A 25727-nucleotide genomic window follows, 5' to 3' on the forward strand; every position below is an offset into this window, starting at 1 on the left:
CAATACTCATAATCAAGGCCATTAGTCAAGATGTTATTAGAAGCGCACGTTAGTTAGAAATTAAATGGTTGCAGCGCAGGTCAAGGAAAGATGACTCAATGAAGTACTGTAGAGCAAACCACTAATTTACTGGTTTAATATACTGGGAGCACAATAAAGTCGTGTGTTTTCCGTCCAGACTGAACTGCTGATCTGAATCTGTAAAAATGACAGCAACACAAATGTGCCAAAAGCAGGCAAACAAATACCACCAATTAATATTTCATTTAAAATAAAAACCAAGACTCGCTGCACTTCAGCAACGCATTCAAAAAGGAGAATATTGATTGTGAAAAACAGCGCGTTTCAGAGCCGTTAGGGGCTCCTCCTTCAGGTCTATACAAACTGACACGTTCACTGGATAAACTAAAAAGCCAAGGAAAAAACGAGCGCTAAAACCCAGATGTAATGTTATAGAGACATGTGCCGCATACATGTAAATCCAATGTTAAAATAATGCATTTAAAGGGGTTGTCCAGGCTCTTTCTATAGATGACCCATCCTCAGGAGAGTTCATCAATATCCGATCGGGACCCCGCCGATCAGCTGTTTGAGGAGACTGTGTGCCGTCTCCCTTCCTGCTCTCTGCTGTATGTCTATGGGACAGCAGCAGCGGACAGGGAGAGAGAAGGGAGACGGCACATGCACACTGCATACACCGTCTCCCCATACAGCTTATAGTCGGGGGTGCCGGGTGTGGGACCCCCGCTGATCTGATATTGATGACCTATCCTGAGGAAAGGTCATCAATAGAAAAAGCCCGGACAACCCCTTTAAAGCGAACTTGTCACCAGGTGTATGCTGCCCTGTTTGAGGGTCACTTACTGAGGGTCCCTTACCCAGCTGTTTTGCTAAAATCAGGACTGAGCAGTTCCATCACAAGCAAAGTAATGAAGTCCACCCAATACACCCTATGATCTCAGAAGTCCTGGTACTCACGATCTCCCAGTTCTCTATATCCACGAGCTGCCATCCCCACCGGCTGATCACTGTCAACCAGCGGAGGAACGGGGAGATCTGGGAGCTCACGGTCTTCTGAGCTTGTGCAGTGTGTTGGCTTGCGCTGCAGCTGCTCAATACTGGGTCAGGTAAGTGACGCAGTGTTTTCCTCAGGGTCTCGGTCACTAGTTTATGCCAGATAGAACACCATAAAACATGCATAATTTGTCAGTAGAATAAAAACCAGTATTTCATCTGTACATAATAAAGATATATATATTAATGCCAAGAATGGCCTAGACCAGTGGTCGGCAAAGTGCGGCTCGCGAGCCACAAGCGGCTCTTTAGACCCTTGAATGCGGCTCTTTGGTGCGGGCTCCCACGAAACCAACCCATCCTGCACTACAGAGGAATCTTGCCTGTGGGACGCATTTGCGTTCCACAAAGCAAAAGAGGGCGTGTTGCTCCTGCACCGGGTCCAGAGTCCTGCCCTTGCACCTCTGTCACTGACCTGACATCAGTGGCATTGCTCCGCCTCTCCCCCTCCTCAGTTCTTATGATGGACAGTGACCAGCAACAGGACGGCCCGATGTGGGCAGAGCTATAATAGCCCCGCCCCCTTTTCTACCCACGATTCCTGCAGCCTGAACCTTCCAACCTTCCCTGCCCAGCAAGCTGAACATCAGTTGGATTGCCACAACTGCACCAGTGATGTGAGTAGCTGGGGAATTACTGCGGTTATATTTAGCTTTCCCAGACTGTGCACATGTGACCTGCAGTACAGTGGGAAAGCTGGGTGAATTATATCATGAAATGTCATCCAGCTTCCCTGCTATCCTGCATGGCACAAGTGCAGAGGCATTAGAGTATGGGGGAGAGGCACAGCAGGAAAGCTGGGTGTCTATATATGTGTATTGTATATGTGTGCGTCCATGTATGTGGTGACTGTGTGTATGAGTGCATCTATGTATATTGTGAGCGCATGTATGAGTGCGTCCAAGTATGTGGAGAGTGCGTGTATGACTGCGTCCATGTATGTAGAGAGTGCGTGTATGACTGCGTCCATGTATGTGGAGAGTGCGTGTATGACTGCGTCCATGTATGTGGAGAGTGCGTGTATGACTGCGTCCATGTATGTGGTGACTGTGTATGAGTGCGCCCCTGTATGTGGAGAGTGCGTGTATGACTGCGTCCATGTATGTGGAGAGTGTGTGTATGAGTGCGTCCATGTATGTGGAGAGTGCGTGTATGAGTGCGTCCATGTATATGGTGAGTGCGTGTATGACTGCGTCCATGTATGTGGAGAGTGCGTGTATGACTGCGTCCATGTATGTGGAGAGTGCGTGTATGACTGCGTCCATGTATGTGGAGAGTGCGTGTATGACTGCGTCCATGTATGTGGAGAGTGCGTGTATGACTGCGTCCATGTATGTGGAGAGTGCGTGTATGACTGCGTCCATGTATCTGGAGAGTGCGTGTATGACTGCGTCCATGTATCTGGAGAGTGCGTGTATGACTGCGTCCATGTATGTGGAGAGTGTGTCTATCACTGCGTCCATGTATGTGGAGAGTGCGTGTATGACTGCGTCCATGTATGTGGAGAGTGCGTGTATGACTGCGTCCATGTATGTGGAGAGTGTGTGTGTGAGTGCGTCCATGTATGTGGAGAGTGCGTGTATGACTGCGTCCATGTATGTGGAGAGTGCGTGTATGACTGCGTCCATGTATGTGGAGAGTGCGTGTATGACTGCGTCCATGTATGTGGAGAGTGCGTGTATGACTGCGTCCATGTATGTGGAGAGTGCGTGTGTGAGTGCGTCCATGTATGTGGAGAGTGCGTGTATGACTGCGTCCATGTATGTGGAGAGTGCGTGTGTGAGTGCGTCCATGTATGTGGAGAGTGCGTGTATGACTGCGTCCATGGCTGCAGTATGAAAGGTACAGAGGCTAAAATACTTGTGGATATGTAGAGGTAAATCAGACGTGTATTACAATTGCAGCGCATGCACTACTTTTTTGCGGTGCGGAGGCACAGCCAGAAGCACCACAGAAGCACTCTGTAGCACTCATACCCCGGATCCTGGACCCATTGAAGTGAATGGGTCCATGATGCGGGCTGCACACGGCCGTGTGCAGCCCGCATCATGGACCCATTCACTTCAGCATGCGCTTCATTCCTATATATTTTAGGTTTTAAAAATGTGGCTCTCCAAAAACATTTAAATCGTGGTTTTGGCGATATTTGGCTCAGTTAACAAAAAAGTTTGCCCACCACTGTTCTAGACCTATCTTGACCCAGGTATAAAAGTGTGTGTTAAAACTTCACTTTTAATTCGACATAACGATAAACGGCTGTGAGCCTATTTATACCTGGGTCAAGATAGGTCAATATATATGTGTATACAAATACCTTTACCCAGGTTCGGTCCTCCCTCCCCCTTTTTTTTTTTATACATAATAAAGATGTAATAAAAATACTGCACAAAGTCCATTGAGGAGAATCAAACATATAGTTAGGTATTTTATGTCTGTTTTAAAAACCCTAAAATGATTACAGTATAAAAACATTAGCGACATGATCCGTTATAATAACCAGATAGACGATGTAGACAGAGGAGGGACTTGCTGGAAGCCCACAGTTAAAGGGGTATTCTGCTTACAGAAAGATATCCCCTATCCACACCAGCACTGTACTTGGCTATCTCCAGCTCTCCCATAGAAATGATTGGAGCAGCAGCGCGCTTTTCCGACCAACCTCTCCGTCCACTGGGTATAGAGCCCCCATTCTCGTGATCGGTGGGGGTCCTGCCCCTGGGGTAGGGGATAACTTTCTATAACCAGAATATCCTTTAAATGGCATCTTAAGGTGTCCTAGTTACAAGCTCGCTAAGAAAGTAGGTACATCCCTGAGAAAATGCTAAGTAATGTCTACGGCTGAAAGCATCCAAAGGAAGCAATATGGACAATCACGATACATTAGTAATTGCCCTGTATTAACTTTCTCTACATGATAAATGCTATTTGCTGAAGTGACACAACCCTTTTAACCTAAGCACACTGCCTGCGAGGGTTTTACTAGGTAATATGTGACTCCAATGCAGAAAAACCATTATCCACATGCAAATGAGCTGCTAAGTGCACCGAGGGTGGGCCTGATCTCTTCAATGCACCCAAGCACCTTTCTTTTTCCAGCTTTCCCTCTGCTGGAGATTGACAGGACCAGTCTTCAGGTAAGTCATCCTGTAATCTTGCGCTCCTGCATCGTTGGTTAAAACCTGGCGGATCAGCAATACAGCCATGAGGCCCTGGCAGGCCGAAACAACTGAGCTGCACGTGAACCGAGGTTCCAACCAGCGTTGCAGGCACAGGATTACAGGGACAGGTGAGATGATGTATCTGAAGCCTGGCCCTGTCAATCAGCAATCTGGGAGCAGAAATGGCTGGAGCTTAGGTGCACCAAGGGGATAAGGCCCATCAGAGGTGCACTTAGCTCAATTATATTATAGAATTAATTCATATTTACTTTAAATATGGGTTCTCTCGGAAGTGGAGCCATGGATTACCTAATAAATTGTATGGTTTTAATCAGGGGGGCTAACCCTAAGTGTGCTAAGGTTAACGCTCATTTTCCTGCTGGCAGACTCCCTTTAAGGCTGGATTCACATCTGCGCTGTGAGCTCCGGCAGTCTCTTCCAGCAGAGGAACAGGCTGCAGGAGTTCACCGTATTGCACCGCCCATTCACTGTAATGGGATCCGGCAGTATTCCGGTTATTTTCCAGCATATATGCCGACTTCTCTCTAAAAGCCGGCATGTACGCCAGATACAGTGACCAGATTACAGTGCTGGACTTCACAACGCAGATGTGAACCTGGCCTTAGTGAGAATGGAAACTTCTGCTCATTAAAAATTGGAAAAAATGAGGAGGGGTTGAACTTTGTACTGTCTTCAATAGTTTAAAGGCTGTGATGGCTCATGTGTAGCTCTCATCTCTGATCTCCTGACCTTATAAACACTTAGGGTTGTATTACACTGACATATTTTCTGAAATCATTGGTCAAATAAGTGTTTATGAGGTCAGGAGACCAAGATAAGAGCTACACGTGAGCTGTCAGATTGATTTTTCACCCTTGTGTCTCAGAAACTACTTAACATTTTTAATAAAGATGTTAATAAAACCAAATAAAAAAATATCCCAAAATGAGTAAAATGTGATCACTAAAAACAATGTCCAGAAGGTGTCCATAGACTTTAAAGGGGTTGTTCATTAAATAAGAATAAAACTTGCCAATATACTCTACATTCTGCCTGGGTGTCCCAATTACAGACCCCTCTCATGGTCCCAGCAGCTCCACTCCACATAAATGAAGAGAGCAGGCCGGCTCAGTTCATTAGCTAAACCAGTTCCATCCTCCATCATAACCGAAGTAGAGACAGAAAGGGGAACTGGCTTAGCTAATGCACTCAGCCAGTCTGCCTTCATACACCTCACCAAGAAAGCCTTGAAGGGGAGGTGCTGGGAGCAGGAGACGGGGTCTGGATTCCGGCACTGGGGCAGCATTTAGAATTAAAAGTATATCAGTAAGTTTTATTAATTTTAATAAGAGCAACTAATAACTATTTCTCCAAAATAATACAAATAATATTAAACACGTGATTACACAGGGATCATCTGTTGAAGCCATTACACAAGTCACGCACTATGTGAATGATTACAGAATGCCATTCAATATTGATTGGTGTTAAAGGGGTTGTCTCACTTCAGCAAATATAATTTATTATGTAGAGGAAGTTAATACAAGCCACTTACTAATGTATTGTGATTGTCCATATTGCTTCCTTTGCTGGCCGGATTAATTTTTCCATCACATTATACACTGCTTGTTTCCATAGTTACGACCACCCTGCAATCCATCAGCATGGCCACGCTTGCATACTATAAAAGCACTTACTAATGTATTGTGATTATCCATATTGCTTCCTTTGTTGGCTGGATTCATTTTTCCATCACATTATACACTGCTAGTTTCCATGGTTACGACCACCCTGCAATCCATCAGTGGTGGTCGTGCTTCACACTATAGAAAAAAAGCGCTGGGCCATTTGGTGGCTGGGACCTTGGTAGTGCTTTTACCATCACTGATTGCTTGCGATTGCATGGTAGTCGTAACCATGGAAACGAGCAGTGTATAATGTCATGGGAAAATGAATCTAGCAAGCAAAAGGAATCAACAATACATTAGTAAGTGCCTTGTATTAACTTCCTCTACATAATAAATGCTGTTTGCTTAAGTGAGGCAACCCCTTTAAAGATGCATTAGAAGGGTTGCCCAGGATTTGACACTGATGGCCTAGTCTCAGGATAAGCCATTGATATCAGGTCGCCAGAAGTCCGACGATCATCGTCGTAGCGCCAGCACAACACAGCTCCGTCCATTCACTTCAGTGGGAGCAGCACTGCTGTAACCAGCTCTGTACACTACATAATGGGCAGAGCTACGAGTAAACAGCCGATCGGCGGTGGTGCGGGGTGTTAAACCCCACCAATCTGATATGCTGTTTCCTTAGTGCTAAATGCATAGCTCCAGCACTGTAAGGCCTCTTTCACACAAACTATACAGATAGTGTCAGGATCTGTTCAGGGAAAAATGGATGGTTTTCATGCAACTTCAGTCAGTCTCGTCTGCGTTCAGTGTTTCAGTTCTTTCCACTTGTAAAAAAAAACCTCAGTGAAAAACATTTAGCATCCGGATGCCTTCAGTTTTTCAATAAAGACCCATTCACTTCTATGGAACCAGAGTTGCATGAAAAACACAGAGTATGGCTGCATGCACACGGCCGTTCTGTGCATTGGGGACCGCAATTGCGGTCCCCAATGCACGGGCAACATCCGTGCAGCGGGCCGGACCCATTCAACTTGAATGAGTCCGTGGTCTGTCCGTGTCATATTTCTTTGCAGTGCGGAACAACGGAAAGTAGTGCTTCCGGTGTTCCGTGTATCCGTTCCGCATCTCCGGAATTGCGTACCCATTCAAGTGAATGGGTCTGCAACCGTGATGCGGGGTGCACATGGCCGGTGGCCATGGATTGCTGATCCGCCGTTTGCGGGCCGCAATATGGCTACGGCCGCCCAACGGCCGTATGCATAAGGCCTATAGAGCATGCTGAGGTTTTTCCTGAACGCAGAAATGAGGCATGAAAAACACATTGAGGCATGAAAAACTCGCTCGTGTGAAAGAGGACTAAATGTACGATAAATGGTGCCAAGGGGTAAAAATTATCAGCTATGGACATAATTCACAAAAACCTTCTAAAAAATTCAATCACGACCAAAGCTAAAATTAAAGTTACCTTTTTAAGCCCAGCAAAGCCTTCAGATTCGAGAAAGAAGAACGCGAATGGCATCAAGACAAAAAGACACAGATTGGAAAAGAGAGAAACGAGATTCCACAGACCTGAAATATTAAAACAAAACCATTACTTTTTTCTTATTTTAGAAAGAGAGATTTTATGGTAAATGGAAAAAGATTGTACCTGACAGTCTCTTTCTAACAAAACCAGAACCAGCCCTGTACCTCACATGGATCCAGAGATCTCCCCATTCATTGCTCTGCTAGATTTATATCAAGCTGACAGCTCAAGGGGAGTGTCCATTCTGCTGCAGATAAGGGGGCGTGTCCATGCTCTGCCTATTACAGCTCAGGGGGCGTGTCCATGCTCTCCCTATCACAGCTCAGGAGGCAGCTGAAGGATAAAACTGAGCATGTGCGGCCATCTCAGTGAGCAGGACAAAGAAATAAGAAAAAGAACAAACAGCAGGTGGCGCTATACGGAAACATTTTATTGGATAACTCTGTGGCTATGCTAAATTGTTAGTTACATCCAATTACAAAAGTATTCAGATCCAGGTGCTGGTTTCAAAACTGTATAATATTTTTTTTATGGGACAACCCCTTTAAGATGCTCTTAAACATTAGTTGAACATCTGACAACTAGCAGGACTAGCCAACCATCTACTGTATATGGGGGTGTTCTGACTCCAAACCCCCCTCCCCCCAATGTCAGATGTTGGTGGGAAAAGAAGGATCAGACCTTCAACAGATCCAATCATTTGCTCTTAAGGGAGATGAGCCTCCACCGGCGGTGTCTATCAGCACCTTATTCCCCTCTCCCTGTTGAGAATTACTGAGCCGATACTGCATGCGTATGGAGGTGTCGGGAGGAACAGCTGTCTGCCGCAGACTTGACATCCAGCAAGAGCTACAGCCACCTTTACTCACATATGTATTGATTTCACAGAAAGATAACAGACAGACCATAATGTTTTAAGGTGTTTAGCAAAAAAAGTACTGTAAGAAGAGGAGAAATATGGCATCTGATCGAAATCTAATCAAAAGTCCTAGGGCTTCAAGACGGGACAGAAATCACTGCAATGTCTAGGCACCAAGATACCCAGGGGGAGATTTCTCATCTTCTTGTGCCTTTTTTATTGGTGTAAAAAGTCACAAACTTCACGTTTGTGACTTTTTAAATGACAATTGCGTCAAAATTTGTCGCAAATGCTGTTTCTGTGTTGCCCTCGCCACTTTCTGAAAAGGGGGCATGGTGAGGGTGGGGATTGGAGGGGGCAGGCAGGTCCCCCACATTTATCTTCATTTATCTTCTGGCGCATAGACAGCTGACGTATGTGCCTAGTTTATGATGGGGCCTGCTCCTCATCATACATTAGTCACATCCTCTGGCAGCGCGGTGTAAAATGCTGATCTATGATAACCCTCCCTATAGTTTTTAACGAAAAACAATGCTGGAGTGCCTCCTTTATATAAGGTATCATGCAAATGTAGTTTAAACACAGATTTCCCATACATCTTTGGGGCTATACTTCTCATACCGGAGAGCAAACCGCAGCATGCTGTGACTTTCAATGGAGTTCATGACGGATCCGTCTTGGCTATGTTACAGATCATACAACCGGATCCGTTCATGCAGACGGTTGTATTATCAGTAATGGAAGCGTTTTTGCTGAACCCTGCCGGATCCAGTAAAAACGCTAGTGTGAAAGTAGTCTAAGTTGAATGGACAATATATGTAACAAACTATTGATAATCCAGGACAACATTCATTCACATGCACAGGTAGAAATCATTTGTGTTCTTTTATTGCCATCTAGTGGCCACTGTTGGGACGACAACATTAGAAATCCAAAAGTTTAGGAGAGGGTACATCCACTCACGATAGGTCTGCACTGTACCTGTCGGAATTCCTGCAACAGTAAAACCTGTTGCGGAACTGAAAGTGCAAATGCCGCCGGTCTGCCGCAGAATTTACCCTCTGCATTGGCGCAGAATTTACCCTCTGCATTTTTTGCGGGGCCCCAGAACGGCGAGGGTGGGGACATCACACTGTGTGCTGTCCGCATCTTTTGCGTCCCCATTGAAATGAATGGGTCCACACCCATTCTGTAAAATTGCGAAACAGATGCGGACCCATTCATACAGTCGTCTGAACGAGCTCTAAATGTAAAGCATTGAAGATTTTCCACAAGCAAATCCCGACGCCATGTATGGAAGCATACAATAAATGAATGAGCTCTCTGATTATCGGAAACAGAGGAAGGTTCGGATTCACACATGAAGTCTTTGAAGGGTTTTGTTCTTCTCGGGAGGGGATACAAACATGGACAGAAATATAATTTTTTCCTTTTCTGTCAAGACCGACACCAAAACGTTAGTTGTCTGCATCTGTTTTTGTCAAATTTGTTTGTTTTGTCTAATGTGAGCTTTTTTTTCCTCCCTGGCTGTGACGTTCTCCGCTGTGATTGGATCGCGGCACTGCCAGGGAGAAGGAGACGCCCATTGAGAAACCCTGGCGTCTCCTCCTCCCTGTACCGATGCTCAGTATTAGTATACTACGAGGAACACAGCGGGCCCAGGAGCGATATTTTTAAAAATCAGGCAGGGTGGCAGCATCAGCGGGGGGTACCCCCCAAGGAAAGGTATTTATCCAAACTAGGGCTGCACGATATGGGAATTTTGTGAGATTGCGATTAGGGCCCTAGAAATTGCCATAATGATATGCGATGCAATATTTTAAGGGAATTGTGCTAGAGGTCTATTTGCACTGTTATGGAGGGGATGTGCGGATAACACACTGTTATGGAGGGGATGTGCGGATGACACACTGTTATGGAGGGGATGTGCGGATGACACACTGTTATGGAGGGGATGTGCGGATGACACACTGTTATGGAGGGGATGTGCGGATGACACACTGTTATGGAGGGGATGTGCGGATGACACACTGTTATGGAGGGGATGTGCGGATGACACACTGTTATGGAGGGGATGTGCGGATGACACACTGTTATGGAGGGGATGTGCGGATAACACACTGTTATGGAGGGGATGTGCGGATGACACACTGTTATGGAGGGGATGTGCGGATGACACACTGTTATGGAGGGGATGTGCGGATGACACACTGTTATGGAGGGGGTGTGCGGATGACACACTGTTATGGAGGGGATGTGCGGATGACACACTGTTATGGAGGGGATGTGCGGATGACACACTGTTATGGAGGGGATGTGCGGATGACACACTGTTATGGAGGGGATGTGCGGATAACACACTGTTATGGAGGGGATGTGCGGATGACACACTGTTATGGAGGGGATGTGCGGATGACACACTGTTATGGAGGGGATGTGCGGATAACACACTGTTATGGAGGGGATGTGCGGATGACACACTGTTATGGAGGGGATGTGCGGATAACACACTGTTATGGAGGGGATGTGCGGATGACACACTGTTATGGAGGGGATGTGCGGATGACACACTGTTATGGAGGGGATGTGCGGATGACACACTGTTATGGAGGGGATGTGCGGATGACACACTGTTATGGAGGGGATGTGCGGATGACACACTGTTATGGAGGGGATGTGCGGATGACACACTTATGGGGGATGTGCGGATGACACACTGTTATGGAGGGGATGTGCGGATGACACACTGTTATGGGGGATGTGCGGATGACACACTTATGGGGGATGTGCGGATGACACACTGTTATGGGGGATCTATGGATGATGCACTGTTATGGGGGATGTGTGCTATGACACATATTATGCTGGTCCCCCTCATGGCCCTATGTGTCACAGCATTACTTTATTAATGTCCCCTCATGTGTCCTAAACCGCGCACATAAATGTATTTGTATGCAAAGTCTTTCTTTACTGCTGAAACAATTGCTATTTATAAACTCCTATTGATAAAATCACCAGCCTCTGTACTCACTATGAATGCACTGCAGCGAGCGGGCCGGCCGGCGCATTACTAACGTCACTCCTCCCACTTCATTAATGAAGCAGGAGCGCGACTGACTGAAGTCATGCGCCGGCCGGCCCGCTCACTGCGGTGCATTCATAGTGAGTACAGATGCTGCTGATTTTATCAATAGGAGTTTCAATAGGAGAGCGATTGTTTCAGCAGTAAAGAAAGACTTTGCATACAAAGACAGTTATGTGCGCGGGGCCCGCCGCGACTTGCCTCCCACCCCTCCCTGTAACTGATGTATCGCCGGCCGCGCTGTGCAGCATAGCGGCCGGCGAAACATCAGTGTCAGCCACGTAAAAAGGCGCACAGTGTGTCTTATAAAGCGAAAAATAATCGCAGCATTTTTGGGTCAGCCAAATCGCCATATCGCAATCGGTGATTATTGCGATACGATTGCTTTGGCGATATATCGTGCAGGCCTAATCCAAACAAAAAAAAACAAAACATAAAAAGGTCCTCTTTAATGAACATTTGTGTATACAAATTTTGGCCCAGGGGGTACTGTATGTAAGAACACTGCACATGTTCAACTTTTATTTTTCGGAGGCATGATGTCTATTATTTGTTGCTTGAGTCACAATTTAAGCCACTAATATCAATTTTTATAGAATGTATTAGAAAATTACACTTGGATGCAAAATTGCATGAAGGTGCATGGCATTTTGACAATGTGTCAGGGGTCTACTTTCAGTAAACATATGGGGGGGGGGGTGTACGATAGTTTTTTTTATTTTGTAATTTAGGTTTTATTTAAACATGTCAAAAGTGCAAAAATTGTTCTGACTACCAGAGGTTCAAAATATTCAGATACCAAAGGCAGCAAAAGGGGTTAAAGAAATGTTGCTGTATTTTTAGCATGCCATTTTAACTTACATTATCAAAATAATAATGAGGAAAAAATAGGCCTTGTCCCTTTAAAAAATAAAGCAACAAACAGTAAAGGGGAGCGATCTACTTCCCTCTCTTACCCCCAGACAGCATCTGCGCATTCTGGGGTATCAAACATAAAGGGGGAGACTTATCCAACTGGAGTAAAGCAGAACTGGCTTAGTTGCCCATAGCAACCAGATTCCGCCTTTAATTTTTCAAAGGAGCTGTGAAAAATGAGAGGTGGAATCTGATTGGTTGCTATGGGCAACTAAGCCAGCTCTGCTTTACTCCAGTTGAATAAATCTCCTCCAAAAGGCTTAAAGGGATTGCAAAAGATTAGACAAATTAGGGATGTATTTTTATTCTTCAAGAAACAGCACCACTATTGGCAGAGTCAGGTATTGCAGCTCAGCCCCATTGCAAGTTATGGCATATACACTCTCCGGGCACTGCCATATAGACCGGTGCACGGGACTCTGCCTGGGTCCTAAGTGCAATACATAGAACAGTAATAAGCTAATAAACATATTCTATCAGTGCATAGAGGAAAAGAAGTCATTACAAGTCAGGAGGGGTGAAACACAGAGAACTCCCTGTCCGATACTGACCATGGATCAGAGAGCCATTCAGCCACTGGATGTAGTAGCTCTTGGGGAATGATAAGAGGATCTCATTGCTGATGATGGAGAAAGGAAGCAGGAGCACAGCACCAGCCGAAACGGCCAGTGTGAATGTACTCAGGAACAGCCTAGGAGTGAAACACAATCCGCAGTTAATAGCAGCTACAATGAGGGGCTTATGGTGAAAAGAAACATCTATTAAAGGGGTATTCCACTATGTAGATAGTGATGACCTGAGGATCGGAGATCACTATCAGATCGGTGGGGGTCCCACAGCCAGCACCCCCACAGATCAGCCGTCTCAGGCTGGCCAAAACAACGGATCTGTGTGCGTGCTGGGCGCTGAACCCTAAACCATCTGATAGTAATGACCTATCCTGAGAACAGGCCACTAATATATAAGTGCCGGATAATCCTAAAAAACAACAGCTCTAGTCTAGAGAAGTAACTACTCCGAGTTTCCACATCCAGATTTTATGATGCAGTTTCTGAATCCAAAGCCAGGAGTGGATTCAAAAAGAGGAGAAGACTTAGGCAAGGGCTACATGGCAACACTGGTCACGGCCAGGGTCGCTGGGTAGCGGTGATCCCATAGAAATGAATGGGATTGACGCGGCAGTCGCAAGAAATCCATTATAGGCTGAATTTCTTGCGACTGTCGCGGCGATCCCATTCATTTCTATGGGATCACCGCTGCTCAGCGATCCTGGCCGCAACCAGTGACACCATGAAGCCCTTGCCTTAAGGTTGTATTAGACAGCCCAATTCTGCAGACAATTGTCAGAAAGGAAGCTTTCCTTCCCGGCAATCGCCTGCTCACTAGCGGAGGAGACCGCTGCTATTACATGCAGCGATCGCCTCCACAGCACGGGGAGGAGTGATTGTTATGTCATTGTGAGTCCCCATGCTGTCTAGTTGCTTGTTGGCAGCGGATCAGGATTAGACGGCACGATCTGCCACTGGCAAACAGATTTTTAGGCGTGCTTAAAAATCACAATTGCCCGATGAACGACTGTTTGCTCACGGGGAGTGTCTGTCGCATCAGGTCTCTGCCTCTCGCTCCCAGCTGGGACATCACAGATCCAAGCAGAGTTGGCAGCCTCATTTGTATTCACTTCAATGCAGTGACTACTAATGAAGCTGTGTTGGATATGTTTTTTTTAATAAAGAAATTATGTAATAGGTCTTTATCAGGATTTGAACACGAAACCTTCTGTATGTCAGGCAGACGAGTTACCATTACACTACAGACCTGCTCTGCTGGAAGGGCTACATTTTCTGTGCTTAAAAAGCTATTTTCTTCACAGACATAACACTAAATAAATAGTGTATTACTGAAAATGAAAGGGAAAAAAAATAGCGCCATCTACCAATCCCCATAAATAATATATTCACTATATTGTACAGCTTATTGAGATTATGGGGGTACCAAATACTGTTTTGCGATATTTCATACTAAGGGTACTTTCACACTTGTGTTGTAAGAATCCGGCAGGCAGTTCCGTTGCCGGAACTGCCTGCCGGATCCGGAATTCCGTATGCAAACAGATATCATTTGTAAACGGATCCGGATGCGGATCCGTCCGACAAATGCATTGAAATTCCGGATCCATCTCTCCGGTGTCACCTGGAAAAACATATCCAGTATTTATTTATTTTTAGCATTTTTAAAGGTCTGCGTACTTGCTACCGCATTAATACATTTCAATGGAAATTAATGCTGGATCCAGCATTCCGGCAAGTGTTCCGGAATTTTGGCCGAAGAAAATACCGCAGCATGCTGCGATATTTTCTCCGGCCAAATACTGTAAGAGGAACTGAACTGAAGACATCCTGATGCATCCTGAACGGAATATGCTTTCTATTCAGAATGCATTAGGATAAAGCTGAAGTGTTTTTTCCGGTATTGAGCCCCTGTGACGGAACTCAATACCGGAAAAGATTAACGCTAGTGTGAAAGTACCCTAAGGATGTTACAGAAACTTTGGGTTGTCCGAGTTATTTTTATGTCCTTTGTATGTTTCTAACTAGGCAAATGTAAGGGTTTTACCATGCACTTACTTTATCTACAGTGGCTCCTATCTGATTTCACCTAGGGTCACATGACCTGTGATGTCAGCTTCTAGCCTTGCTCTGATGATATTTTGTGCACAAGTCTGAGAAAGAAAATCTGTGTCCCCATGCACTGCAGTCTGCCCTGTGTCTCCCTCCCACTGGCATAACTCGTGGGTATAAATAATACAATACGCCTAATTACACTGCCAGAAACATCACAGTGCTAAAAGAACACATTTGTAACTTCTCTGGTCCTGTTCCCCACAGACCTCTCTAAGGGTACAATTACATGCAATGAGGCAGAAACTTCAGCAACTGAATTATATTTCAGTCCCGTCCATCTGAATGGGGTTGCTTCTGCAGCATGTGCATGGATTTGTTTAAGCCCCAGTTAGACGAATGGGATAATGGCAGAAATTTCTGCAATAAATTCGCTGCGTGTGTATATTCACTAAGAACCCTTGTCCGATATTCATTTTAAAAATGTTAATTTTGGCAATAACAGAAGTATACTTACGAGACTCGATTAACTGTGACATCGTCATCCTCCTGTTCATCTGTAACACAAAATGACATCTTACCCTTCCAGTCCATTGTAGATTAAAACAAAATATGAAAAATGAAAGGACCTATTTAAAGAGGTTTTTTGGAAGAGAAAAACTGATGACCGATTCTCAGGTTAGGTCATCAATATCTGATCGGTGAGGGTCCGACACCTGGTAATGGTACTGATCAGCTTTTTGGAGATGACACAGCCTCTTCACAGCAAACAAAGCAGAGTTGTAATGGACGTGTTTGGTATTGCAGCCCAGGTCCGTTCACTTGAATGGGACTAAGCTGCGCCTAAGGGTACTTTCACACTAGCGTTTTTATTTTCCGGCATTGATTTCTGTCCTAGGGGCTCTATACCGGGAAAGAACTGATCAGCTTTATCCCCATGCATTCTGAATGGAGAGCAATCCGTTCAGGATGCATCAGGATGTCTTCAGTTCAGTCATTTTGACTGATCAGGACAGAGATAATACTGCAGCATGCTACAGTTTTATCTCCGTCCAAAAAAAACTGAACAAGTGGCGGAACACCCGATCCGGCATTTTTTTCCCATAGGAATGCATTAGTGCCGAATCCGGCATTTAAAATACCGCAATGCCGGATACGTCCTTCCGGGTGACACCGGAAAGACGGATCCGGCATTTCAATGCATTTGTAAGACGGATCAGGATCCTGACAAATGCCATCAAGAAATCACAACTAAGACAATTACCCGTCAGAGGGAAGATAATAATGGGCGGTATATATTTACATAAATCCTGTTCACAGAGTACCACCAATTCTAAAACGTAGCCTTTATTCTATTTTTAAAACAACCCCGCAAAAACAAATAAACAAATGCGCAAAACAAATAATAGATGCGGTAGGGACACGGTGGTCCTGGGTCCTCCAAGGTTCTGGAGGGGACTGTTCTTCAGGTAGGGTTATAGCAATCGATTTGGGACCTTTCCCTAATGCTTACCCTTTGCTCTGATAATCCCAAAGAACGGAATGGCCGCCCCGATAGGGCGTACAGGAGGTTCCTGAATACGGGATCGCCCCTAGGATGGCCCTGAAGACCGGTGACACAGGCAACACCTTGATGGCATGCCCAATGCTTATATAATGTGGCCTATTCTAGATACATAAAATAATAAATGCTCAGTACACACAGTTGTTATTCTAGATATTTAAATTAATAAATAAAAAACTATCATCCAGTGGATGCCAAGTACACTGTTCGCCAGTATAGATTTAGTACCATGGGTGCCTAAGGCTACTTTCACACTAGCGTTCGGATCGGGTCCGTCTGATGTTTCATCAGACAGATCCGCTCCCATAATGCAGACGTTTGTATCCGTTCAGAACGGATCCGTCTGCATTATAGTTTAAAAAAAATTCTAAGTCTGAAAGTAGTTCAGACGGATCCGTCCAGACTTTACATTGAAAGTCAATGGGGGACGGATCCGTTTGAAGATTGAGCCATATGGTGTCATCTTCAAACGGATCCGTCCCCATTGACTTACATTGTAAGTCTGGACGGATCCGTTTGCCTCCGCACGGCCAGGCGGACACCCGAACGCTGCAAGCAGCGTTCAGGTGTCCGCTTGCTGAGCGGAGCGGAGGCTGAACGCTGCCAGACTGATGCATTCTGAGCGGATCCGCATCCACATAGAAATGCATTAGGGCAGTACGGATGCGTTCGGGGCTGCTTGTGAGCCCCTTCAAAACGGAGCTCACAAGCGGAGCCCCGAACGCTAGTGTGAAAGTAGCCTTAGCCAACAAGTGGTGGTGTCAACTGTAATGGCTTAGGTACCCATGGTACAAAATCTATACTGGCGAACAGTGTACTTAGCATCCACTGGATGATAGTTACGTAGTTACGGTACATTTTCTATTGCACATCTGAACATTGTAGAAATTATTAAAACGACATTGTGTACTCAACATTTATTAATTTAAATATCTAGAACAACAACTGTGTGTACTGAGCATTTATTATTTGATGTATCTAGAATAGACCACAAAATACCTGAGGAAGCGAGACGGCGAAACGCGTGTCGAGGAGCTAGCGACCACTTCACTAACTACTGCTAGGGTATGATGTGCCTCATTACTACTCTCTAAATTATACAGCAGACATTAGGAGTTGAATACTTGTAGATGTGTGCAGGAGCTGATTCTACCACTGAGGAGGTTTTCCTCTAGATGTCACTTCAGCCTGCTCTGACTATTAATTTGTCACTATTATTCTACTAATTATGGGAAATCAGGCTACTTTCACACTTGCGTTCGGGGTTCCGTTTGTGAGCTCCGTTTGAAGGCTCTGACAAGCGGCCCCGAATGGATCCGTACGGCCCCAATGCATTCTGAGTGGATGCGGATCCGCTCAGAATGCCTCAGTCTGGCTCCGCTTGGCCTCCGTTCCGCTCAGCAGGCGGACCGTTCCGCAGCTTGCAGCGTTCGGGTGTCCGCCTGGCCGTGTGGAGCCAAACGGATCCATCCAGACTTACAATGTAAGTCAATGGGGACGGATCCGTTTGAAGTTGACATAATATGGTGCAATTTTCAAACGGATCTGTCCCCCATTGACTTTCACACTTAGATTTTTTTGTGAAATATAATGCAGACGGATCCGTTCTGAACGGACACCATCGTTTGCATTATAGGAGCGGATCCGTCTGTGCAGATACCAGACGGATCCGCTCCGAATACAAGTGTGAAAGTAGCCTTAGTTTACTCATTCCTTTGTGGTGTATTTATTATATAAGCATTGGGCATACCATCAAGGTGTTGCCTGTGTCACCGGTCTTCAGGGCCATCCTAGGGCATACAGGAGGTTCCTGAATTCGGGATCGCCCCTATCGGGGCGGCCATTCCGTTCTTTGGGATTATCGGAGCAAAGGGTAAGCATTAGGGAAAGGTCCCAAATCGATTGCTATAACCCTACCTGAAGAACAGTCCCCTCCAGAACCTTGGAGGACTCAGGACCACCGTGTCCCTACCGTATCTATTATTATTTGTTTTTGTGGGGTTGTTTTAAAAAAAATTGTATAGAATTGGTGGTACTCTGTGAACACATTACAAATGCCATCAATTGGCATATGTTTTGCTGGATCCGGGCAGGCCGTTCCGGCGACAGAACGGCTTGCCGGATCACTCTGCCACAAGTGTGAAAAGTAGCCTAAGCTATAGTTCCAATGAAAGTGATGTCACTAGCCTAGGAAGTGGCCGCAGCTCTCACTGGAGCAACACCGTCTCTTCAAACCGCCGATCAGGGGAGGTGCATGGAGTTGAACCCCCACCAATCAGATATTGATGGCCTATACTGAGCATGGGCATCAATATTAAACTCCACGTAAACCTCTTTAAATGCAAGTGCAGAGGTATTACAGTGGTATAAAAAAGTGTTGTAATGGGCTGTAGTAATAATAGAGGTTATACTCCCCTCCCCGATCCCTGTCACTGCTGTTTGACTGAGGCGGGTCATCGGTGATTGGCTGAGCGCCATTTCCAGCTAAGAAGCCCAAATGAGCCTGTAGTTCAGCGCAAAAGGCAGTATTATGGAATTGTACAGCCCCTGTGCACTGCAGCACACTGTTCTGCTGTGTGCGTGACGCCCTGCAATGGTTGTGTTTGGTATTGCAGCCCAGGTCCATTCACTTGAATGTGACTAAGCTGCGCCTAATATCCAAAGGGGAGAATAGAAATGGATCACACATCCACATGCTGTGCTTTGATCTAATAACTGCTTCTCAGCGCAATATATAGTATACCGCCCCCTATGCTGCATGCTATACATGAGGCATTAGTATACAATTTAATCAAAAAGCACAGGCCCACTCACCACGCCAAGGTTGCCTCTTCAAGTGGGTACCTACTCTAACTTTGGTGCGGCGACCACCGGCACCAGTTCCTGAGAGCATAGGATAAGCTGAGCGTTGACAACTGTTCACATGGTGCGGTACTGCGTGGAGGACATTGTTGCTGTAGTGCTGTGCTGGTGGGTTGGTGGGGCCCAGTGCTGGGTTTGGCACTGTCGGGTCTCGCTGCCTGCTGGGGCAGTGCCGTGGTGTCGTTGGGGAGTGGGCTTATGCTTTTTGATCAAGTTGTATACTAATGCCTCATGTATAGCATGCAGCATAGAGGGCGGTATATATATTGCGCTGAGAAGCAGTTATTAGATCGAAGCATAGCATGGGGATGTGCGTTCCAGTTCTGTTCTCTCCCTTGGATATCTAAGGCTACGTTCACATCTGCGTCTTTGCTGAATCCGTAATTAATCAGCAAAAACGCTTGCGAGTCATGACGAAACAGTCTTGCTCGGCACCACATTGCGGACAGAAAAACCCTCCTGCAGCGTTATTCTCTCCTGCGAGGGGAACGGAATGGAATGCATTCTGGTGCACTCCGTTATGTTCAGTTTTGTCCCCATTGACAAAATCGGCAGCGTTTTTCCCCGCTATTGAGATCCTATGACCGATCTCAATAGTGGAAAGGAAAAGCGCAGATGTGAAAGTAGCCTAAGCTGCGCCTAAGCCATATTTCCAATGAAAGTGATGTTACTAGCCTAGGAAGTGGCCGCAGCGCTCACTGCCAGCCATTAGAGGGGTTGGAAACCGCGTCGCTTCCTGCGCTGCTCTCTCTGTTTAGCTCCTAATCATGGCCGTCGCTGACTGTGCTTATTCCCATCTTGGCCACGAAAGACATAGATGGGACGACCCCTTTACTGGTTGAGGGGATGTTCCCTCAGCAATGGATGTTGATCAGGAAAAACGGTCAAGATCAACCAATGGCAGCGTTAAAGAAGCTTACGGCCACTCAGCAAACTGATGAATGGCCGTACAGAGTCCACCAGAATGGGAGCTGCTGGTAAGGAGTTTCATAAAGCAGGACTGGTCCCTTTAAGAAGTTAATACACTATAATAGGGAACCCGGATAGGGGGGGTCAAGCAATCTGCACTGAACACCATGTACAAGAAGACTGGATCACGTAGTGAGGCGATAGACATACTGGACTGGCAAAGGCTCACCTGCTTTTCTTTTGTATCTTTTGATGATGAAATAAGACACAATATATAAAATGGCGAACAAAAGAAAGCAGATCTACAAAGTAAAGAAAAAAAAAAACAATTGTTTAAAAGGCACATAAAAAACACCAATATCAAACAAGTGAAACACTGATAGAAAGTAAGAGAATTCCTTCCAATTTGGCTACTTTCACATATGCGTTTTAGTTTCGGGTTTTCAGATCCGGCAGAGGATCTAAAAACCTGCCCAAAATGCTTCCGTTTTGATTACACATCAGGATCGAAACGGAACAAACCGGATCGGTCACTAAAGACATTAAAAGTCAATGGGTGACGGATCCAGTTTTTTAGGTTCCTAAAAAAATCTGATCCGTCACCATTGACTTACATTGTTTTGAGCAACGGATCTGGTTTGTTCCGTTTCGATGACCGGACACGGAACCGCAGCGTGCAGCGGTTTTGTGTCCGGTCACAGAGCGGAATGCTGACGGAACGGAAGGCATCCTGAACGGATCTCTTTCCATTCAGAATGCATGGGGACCAAACGGAACGGTTTTGAGATCCTCTGCCGGATCTCAAAACCGGAATGCTAAAAACGCATATTTGAAAGTAGCCGTAAAAATGGGACCAGACACGTGCTAGATTACTACATGTTCTTTATTACTGGTAAAATATAATGAAAACATTATAAAAAATAAGGATTCTAAGGATATGGCCACACAGGGTGGATTCTCCACAGCAGGTCCGACAGGGATTTCACCCACTGTATCGCAAAGCATAAATTGACTTCCAGTGGTTTTAAAATCCTCCCCACGGGTCAATTTCTGCTGCAGATTTCTTACACAATGTGGATGAGATTTGTTTAAAAGCTGTGAAACGCTGCAGATTTGTTGCACCCAAATCTGCTGTGGGAAACCAACAGCGTTTCGGCCCCGTGTGGATGCAAACTTTGATTCCAACTAACCTAATGCTTAGATTTCAACGCCATGGGGAAAAAAACATGCTACAATACAGATTAGACTATAATACTATAGCCGCAATCATACAATGTACCACTAGAGGGCACCATGAATGAGGCTACAGCTAGACTACTACACTACAGAGCATTCCTGCCATACATGTGTATCTGGCTGTGTGCCGTGGAGTTCTTATCTTACGGCATCTTCTAAAAGAGACAAGAAATGAGGCCATTACAGCAACTACTGTTTCTCACCTACTTCTAGACGGCAAATCTGTGCACGGATATGGGGCAAGCAAAGAATTAGCGCAAAACCAGCCAGATGTATCAAGAAAACAGGCGACAAACTCGAAGGGTATATTCTTATGATGCAAAATACAATTTTTTTTCCACTAGAATTTTCGTGTGGAATACAGTGTAACACAGTACCAGCAGGGTTAATGAGATTTTCGAAATCTGATGTATGTGGTGCGCTTTTTACTGATATACGGAAATTTACTTGCATGTGGATTCTGAAATCTCCAGCACATCAACTGTTTGTGCAGATTTTCAGTGCAGATTTGACCTTTAGGCTCCATTCACACGTCCGTGGTGTGTTGCGGACCCGCAAATTGCGGATCCGCAACACACCCGCCCGGCACCCCTATAGAAATGCCTATTCTTGTCCGCAAGCTGCGGACAAGAATAGGACATGTTCTATCTTTTGCGGAGCTGCGGACCTAAAGATCGGGGCCGCGCACTGCAAATGCGGACAGCACACTGTGTGCTGTCCGCATCCATTCCGTCCCCATAGAAAATGAATGGGTCCGCACCCGTTCCGCAAAATTGCGGAACGAATGCGGACCCATTTGCGGACGTGTGAATGGAGCCTTACAATGCGAAAGGCGAGATCAGGGCAAATCCTCATCAAAATCCACTTGTAACACATGTGGATTTTGGTGCGGATTTGGTACGAAAACACAGTGAAATCTGCACAAAAATCCAAGGGAACAATCTGCATAAACTACAGTGCAGTGTGCAGGCAGCCTACAGGTCCATTCACACGGGCAGGATTTTAGGTAGATTTTCCTCTGACTAAAATCTGCAAATGTTCCGTATTTTGTGGATCTCTGTAAAGGGACTGTCCAACTTCATAGAGTTTTTTAAAAAATTTTATCCCCCCCCCCCCCCCCCCCCCACTACCCAGCAGGGCGTGTGGAAGGAAGCACACTTACCTGCTCCCAGATGCACCGGGTCAGTGGGTCCACTGCATATAAACTTCCGGCATGGAAGAGGTGCTGTGTCCCCAAGTGGCACATGACCCAGTGTAGGACCCGCTGAGTAGGGGTGGTGTATTTAATAAAAACTATATGAAGTTTGACAACTCCTTTAAATGGTTGTCGGAGATTCTGATATTGATGGCCTGTCCTCAGGATAGATTATTACTATCACAGCGGCGGGGGGTTCAGCTCCTGGCACTCTGCCGCTACGGTGGAACTCCTGTGGAGGACTGCAGCCCCTTCCTAAGCCATTGGATGTCCCGTCCATCGTCCACATGTCCTAGGCACAGCTCAGTCCAAGTCAAGTGAATGGGGCTGCTCTACAACACCCATGGACAGTGCTGTGCTCGGCAAGCTACGAGGAGGCAACCTCAAACAGTTGATCATGGGGGTGCCGGGTGTGAGACCCCGTCCATATGGTTTTGAAGACCTATTAAACATCTGGAAAACCCTCTTTAAGCATCTTAATTCAAAATATCTGCGCACATTTTTGCCCATGCTACTTATTCCTGCGCATTCTTCACGGAAAAGCCAGCACACTAGCCTCACAGAATGGAACTAATCCTTATGCAGATCTATCGGGCTGCAAAGAAATAAAATAAAATAAAAAACTCAGGAGGGTCAGCTCAGATTTATCATGTAATTCTGTCGGGAATACATTTCTAATTTGCAATATGCGACAAGTAAGAACAGACCCTACAAGAGACTGCCAATTCCTGCTCTCACATTACAAAAAGGCGGCGACGATACCCAAGATGGCCTTTAAGGGGTATTTTGGTTAGATTAGGTTATCCCCTATCCACAATCATTAGATCGGTGGGGGTCCTACCGCTGGGACCCCCACAGGATAGTGCATAACTCGTTGCCAACGTTTTGGTCGCGATGCAATTGCAATTTACCATTGTGACCCCTCAAGGTTTCCCTATGAGAGACCAGGGCTCGTGACCATCTCAAAAATGCCTCCCACTTCTCGTGTCACATAACGTGGCCCCTTCGCAAGGAAATACAGACTTTGCACAACTTTACCCTGCCTACAGAAGAGGCGATTCATTCATCTGCCATTATTAATAAGAAATTATTAATCCTCTAGGAGTAAGGAGTAAAGAGGCGATCGGACCGCCGCCATCACTGTCCTTTATAATAACGGGATATTAAAAGCCAGGATAGAGAAGGTGAAGCTTGTCACGCTAATGAGAAGATCAGGCCGTAAATCCAGAAGCCGGGCATCCGTTCAGGTTATCAATTAACACAAGAAATATCTGCATAAGAGAAGAGTGAATCCCTGTTAAAAGCCAATTAAAGCATTTACAGATCACACAGAAATATTTTCTGCTGCGAAGAACAAGCGGAGATTGATTTGATGGAAGCGAGTGAAGGATTGGCGCCGCGACATAATAATGTGGTTTTACTCACCAGCGTGACGGCACTTTGCTGGCGACAGCTGTCAGGATATTGCCCCGTAATAGAGCTACGGAGATGGGTGACATGAATTCCCAAAGACCGGGCTTCTGACAAGTTCTACAAGCTCCATCAATTTCCAATCCTATAACAAGCTGGCCTTGTTTAATTACTCTGAGAGAAGAGGAAGATACCAGGGAACAAAGCAAGGAGCGCGGAGAATGAATTACCAATGAATACCAAATTAATGTCAGAGCAAACTTATGGTCCTCCAGAATCAATGGGCTGTTCGTGTAATACGAGGACATGCCAGGGCCTCCAGAATGACATGTACGTTCTGGTTGCTCCGGAATGGAGAACTTTCCCTTTACAGCTCGCTAATACGGTATTTCAAAATTGATTTTCTAAACTTGACAGCCCCTTAAATGTTCAGGTAATTGTCAGAGCGGTTGTCCACTTTCAGGAGGAAACAACACTCGGAGTCGACCTGGAATAAAGACCTGACAGATCCAGCACCGCTGCTCCACTTCTCCCGGTCGAGGCTCTATTTACCTGGCTGTAGAAGTGACTGCTGCAGCCAAATAACTGACCTCAGTGGGGCTTTACCGTTCACCGAACAACCCCTTTAAAAATATTCAGTTATAATTATAGGCATGGACGCTCATGGACTGGGGAGGTCATGGGGACACCAGATAATTCCTTAAAGGCTACATACACCTTCCAGGGTAATTTTTTTATTTTTATGATTCCATTTTACTCATTTAGGGCCAAAAATCATTTTTCCATTGGTCTTTATTAAAAATACTGAGCCGTTCTGTTACAAAGAGTTAAAGGGGTTGTCCTGGTTCAGGGCATTTCCTTTGTCTGATGCTCGCCCTTTCCTTGTGATGCAGCGCAAGGTCTGTTTGTTTACTACCGGTGACGCACCGGGCTTCTGCTTACTATGATAGGTGGAGACTTCTGCCGAGCAGTGAGCCCAGTGATGTCATCGGCACAGATGAGTGGTTTATTGTGCCATCCTAGGCGGGTGCGATGCTACTTTCCATAGTTTAGCTGTGTCAATCGTACTTTTTACTTTCAGTTTGTGCTAGCCATCTAAAAAACCTTTTCTCTAAATTACTAAAAAGGTCATAAACACTTGTTTAAGCCACATACGTATCAGTAAAATAAGAATTGAGCTTAAAGGGGTTCTGCAGTTCTTTTAAACTGATGATCTATCCTCTGGATAGATCATCAGCATCTGATCGGCGGGGGACCCCTGCCGATCAGCTGTTTGAGAAGGCAGCGGCGCTGGCAGTAGCGCCGCGACCTTCTCGCTGGTTACCGCAGGCCCAGTGACGTCACGACTAGTATCACTGGCCTGGGCGCGGCTAAGCTCCATTCAAATGAAAAGATCTTAGCCCCGCCCAGGCCAGTGATACTAGTCGTGACGTCACTGGGCCTGAGGGAAACCGAGAGAAGGCCTCCTGGAGCGCCGCTGCCTACTCAAAAAGCTGATTGGCGGGGATCCTGGGTGTCGGACCCCCGCCGATCAGATGCTGATGATCTATCCAGAACCTCTTTAACCTGTTTACGGACTTAGGGCGTACAGGTACGCCCTGATGTCCTGGTACTTAAGGACACAGGGCGATTTGCGGCTTTTACATGCGGAGGCGGTTGCGGGCGGTTGTGCCATCGGGTCCCCGTGGG

General features: G+C 45.9%; 1 protein-coding gene across 1 annotated transcript in view; it reads right to left on the reverse strand.

Moving 5' to 3' along the window:
- The window catches only part of LMBR1 (limb development membrane protein 1), a 161793-nt gene that overhangs the window by 107762 nt on the left and 28304 nt on the right, over window positions 1-25727 (reverse strand). Inside the window, exons 2-5 of the mRNA XM_040434191.1 lie at window positions 20427-20499; window positions 15380-15419; window positions 12796-12935; window positions 7329-7432 (exon numbers count right to left, since the gene is read on the reverse strand). Coding sequence (XP_040290125.1) covers window positions 7329-7432; window positions 12796-12935; window positions 15380-15419; window positions 20427-20499 — 357 coding nt within the window. The remainder of the gene's footprint in view (window positions 1-7328; window positions 7433-12795; window positions 12936-15379; window positions 15420-20426; window positions 20500-25727) is intronic.

Source organism: Bufo bufo, chromosome 5, assembly GCF_905171765.1.
Source record: "Bufo bufo chromosome 5, aBufBuf1.1, whole genome shotgun sequence".
Classification (NCBI taxonomy): Eukaryota; Metazoa; Chordata; class Amphibia; order Anura; family Bufonidae; genus Bufo; species Bufo bufo.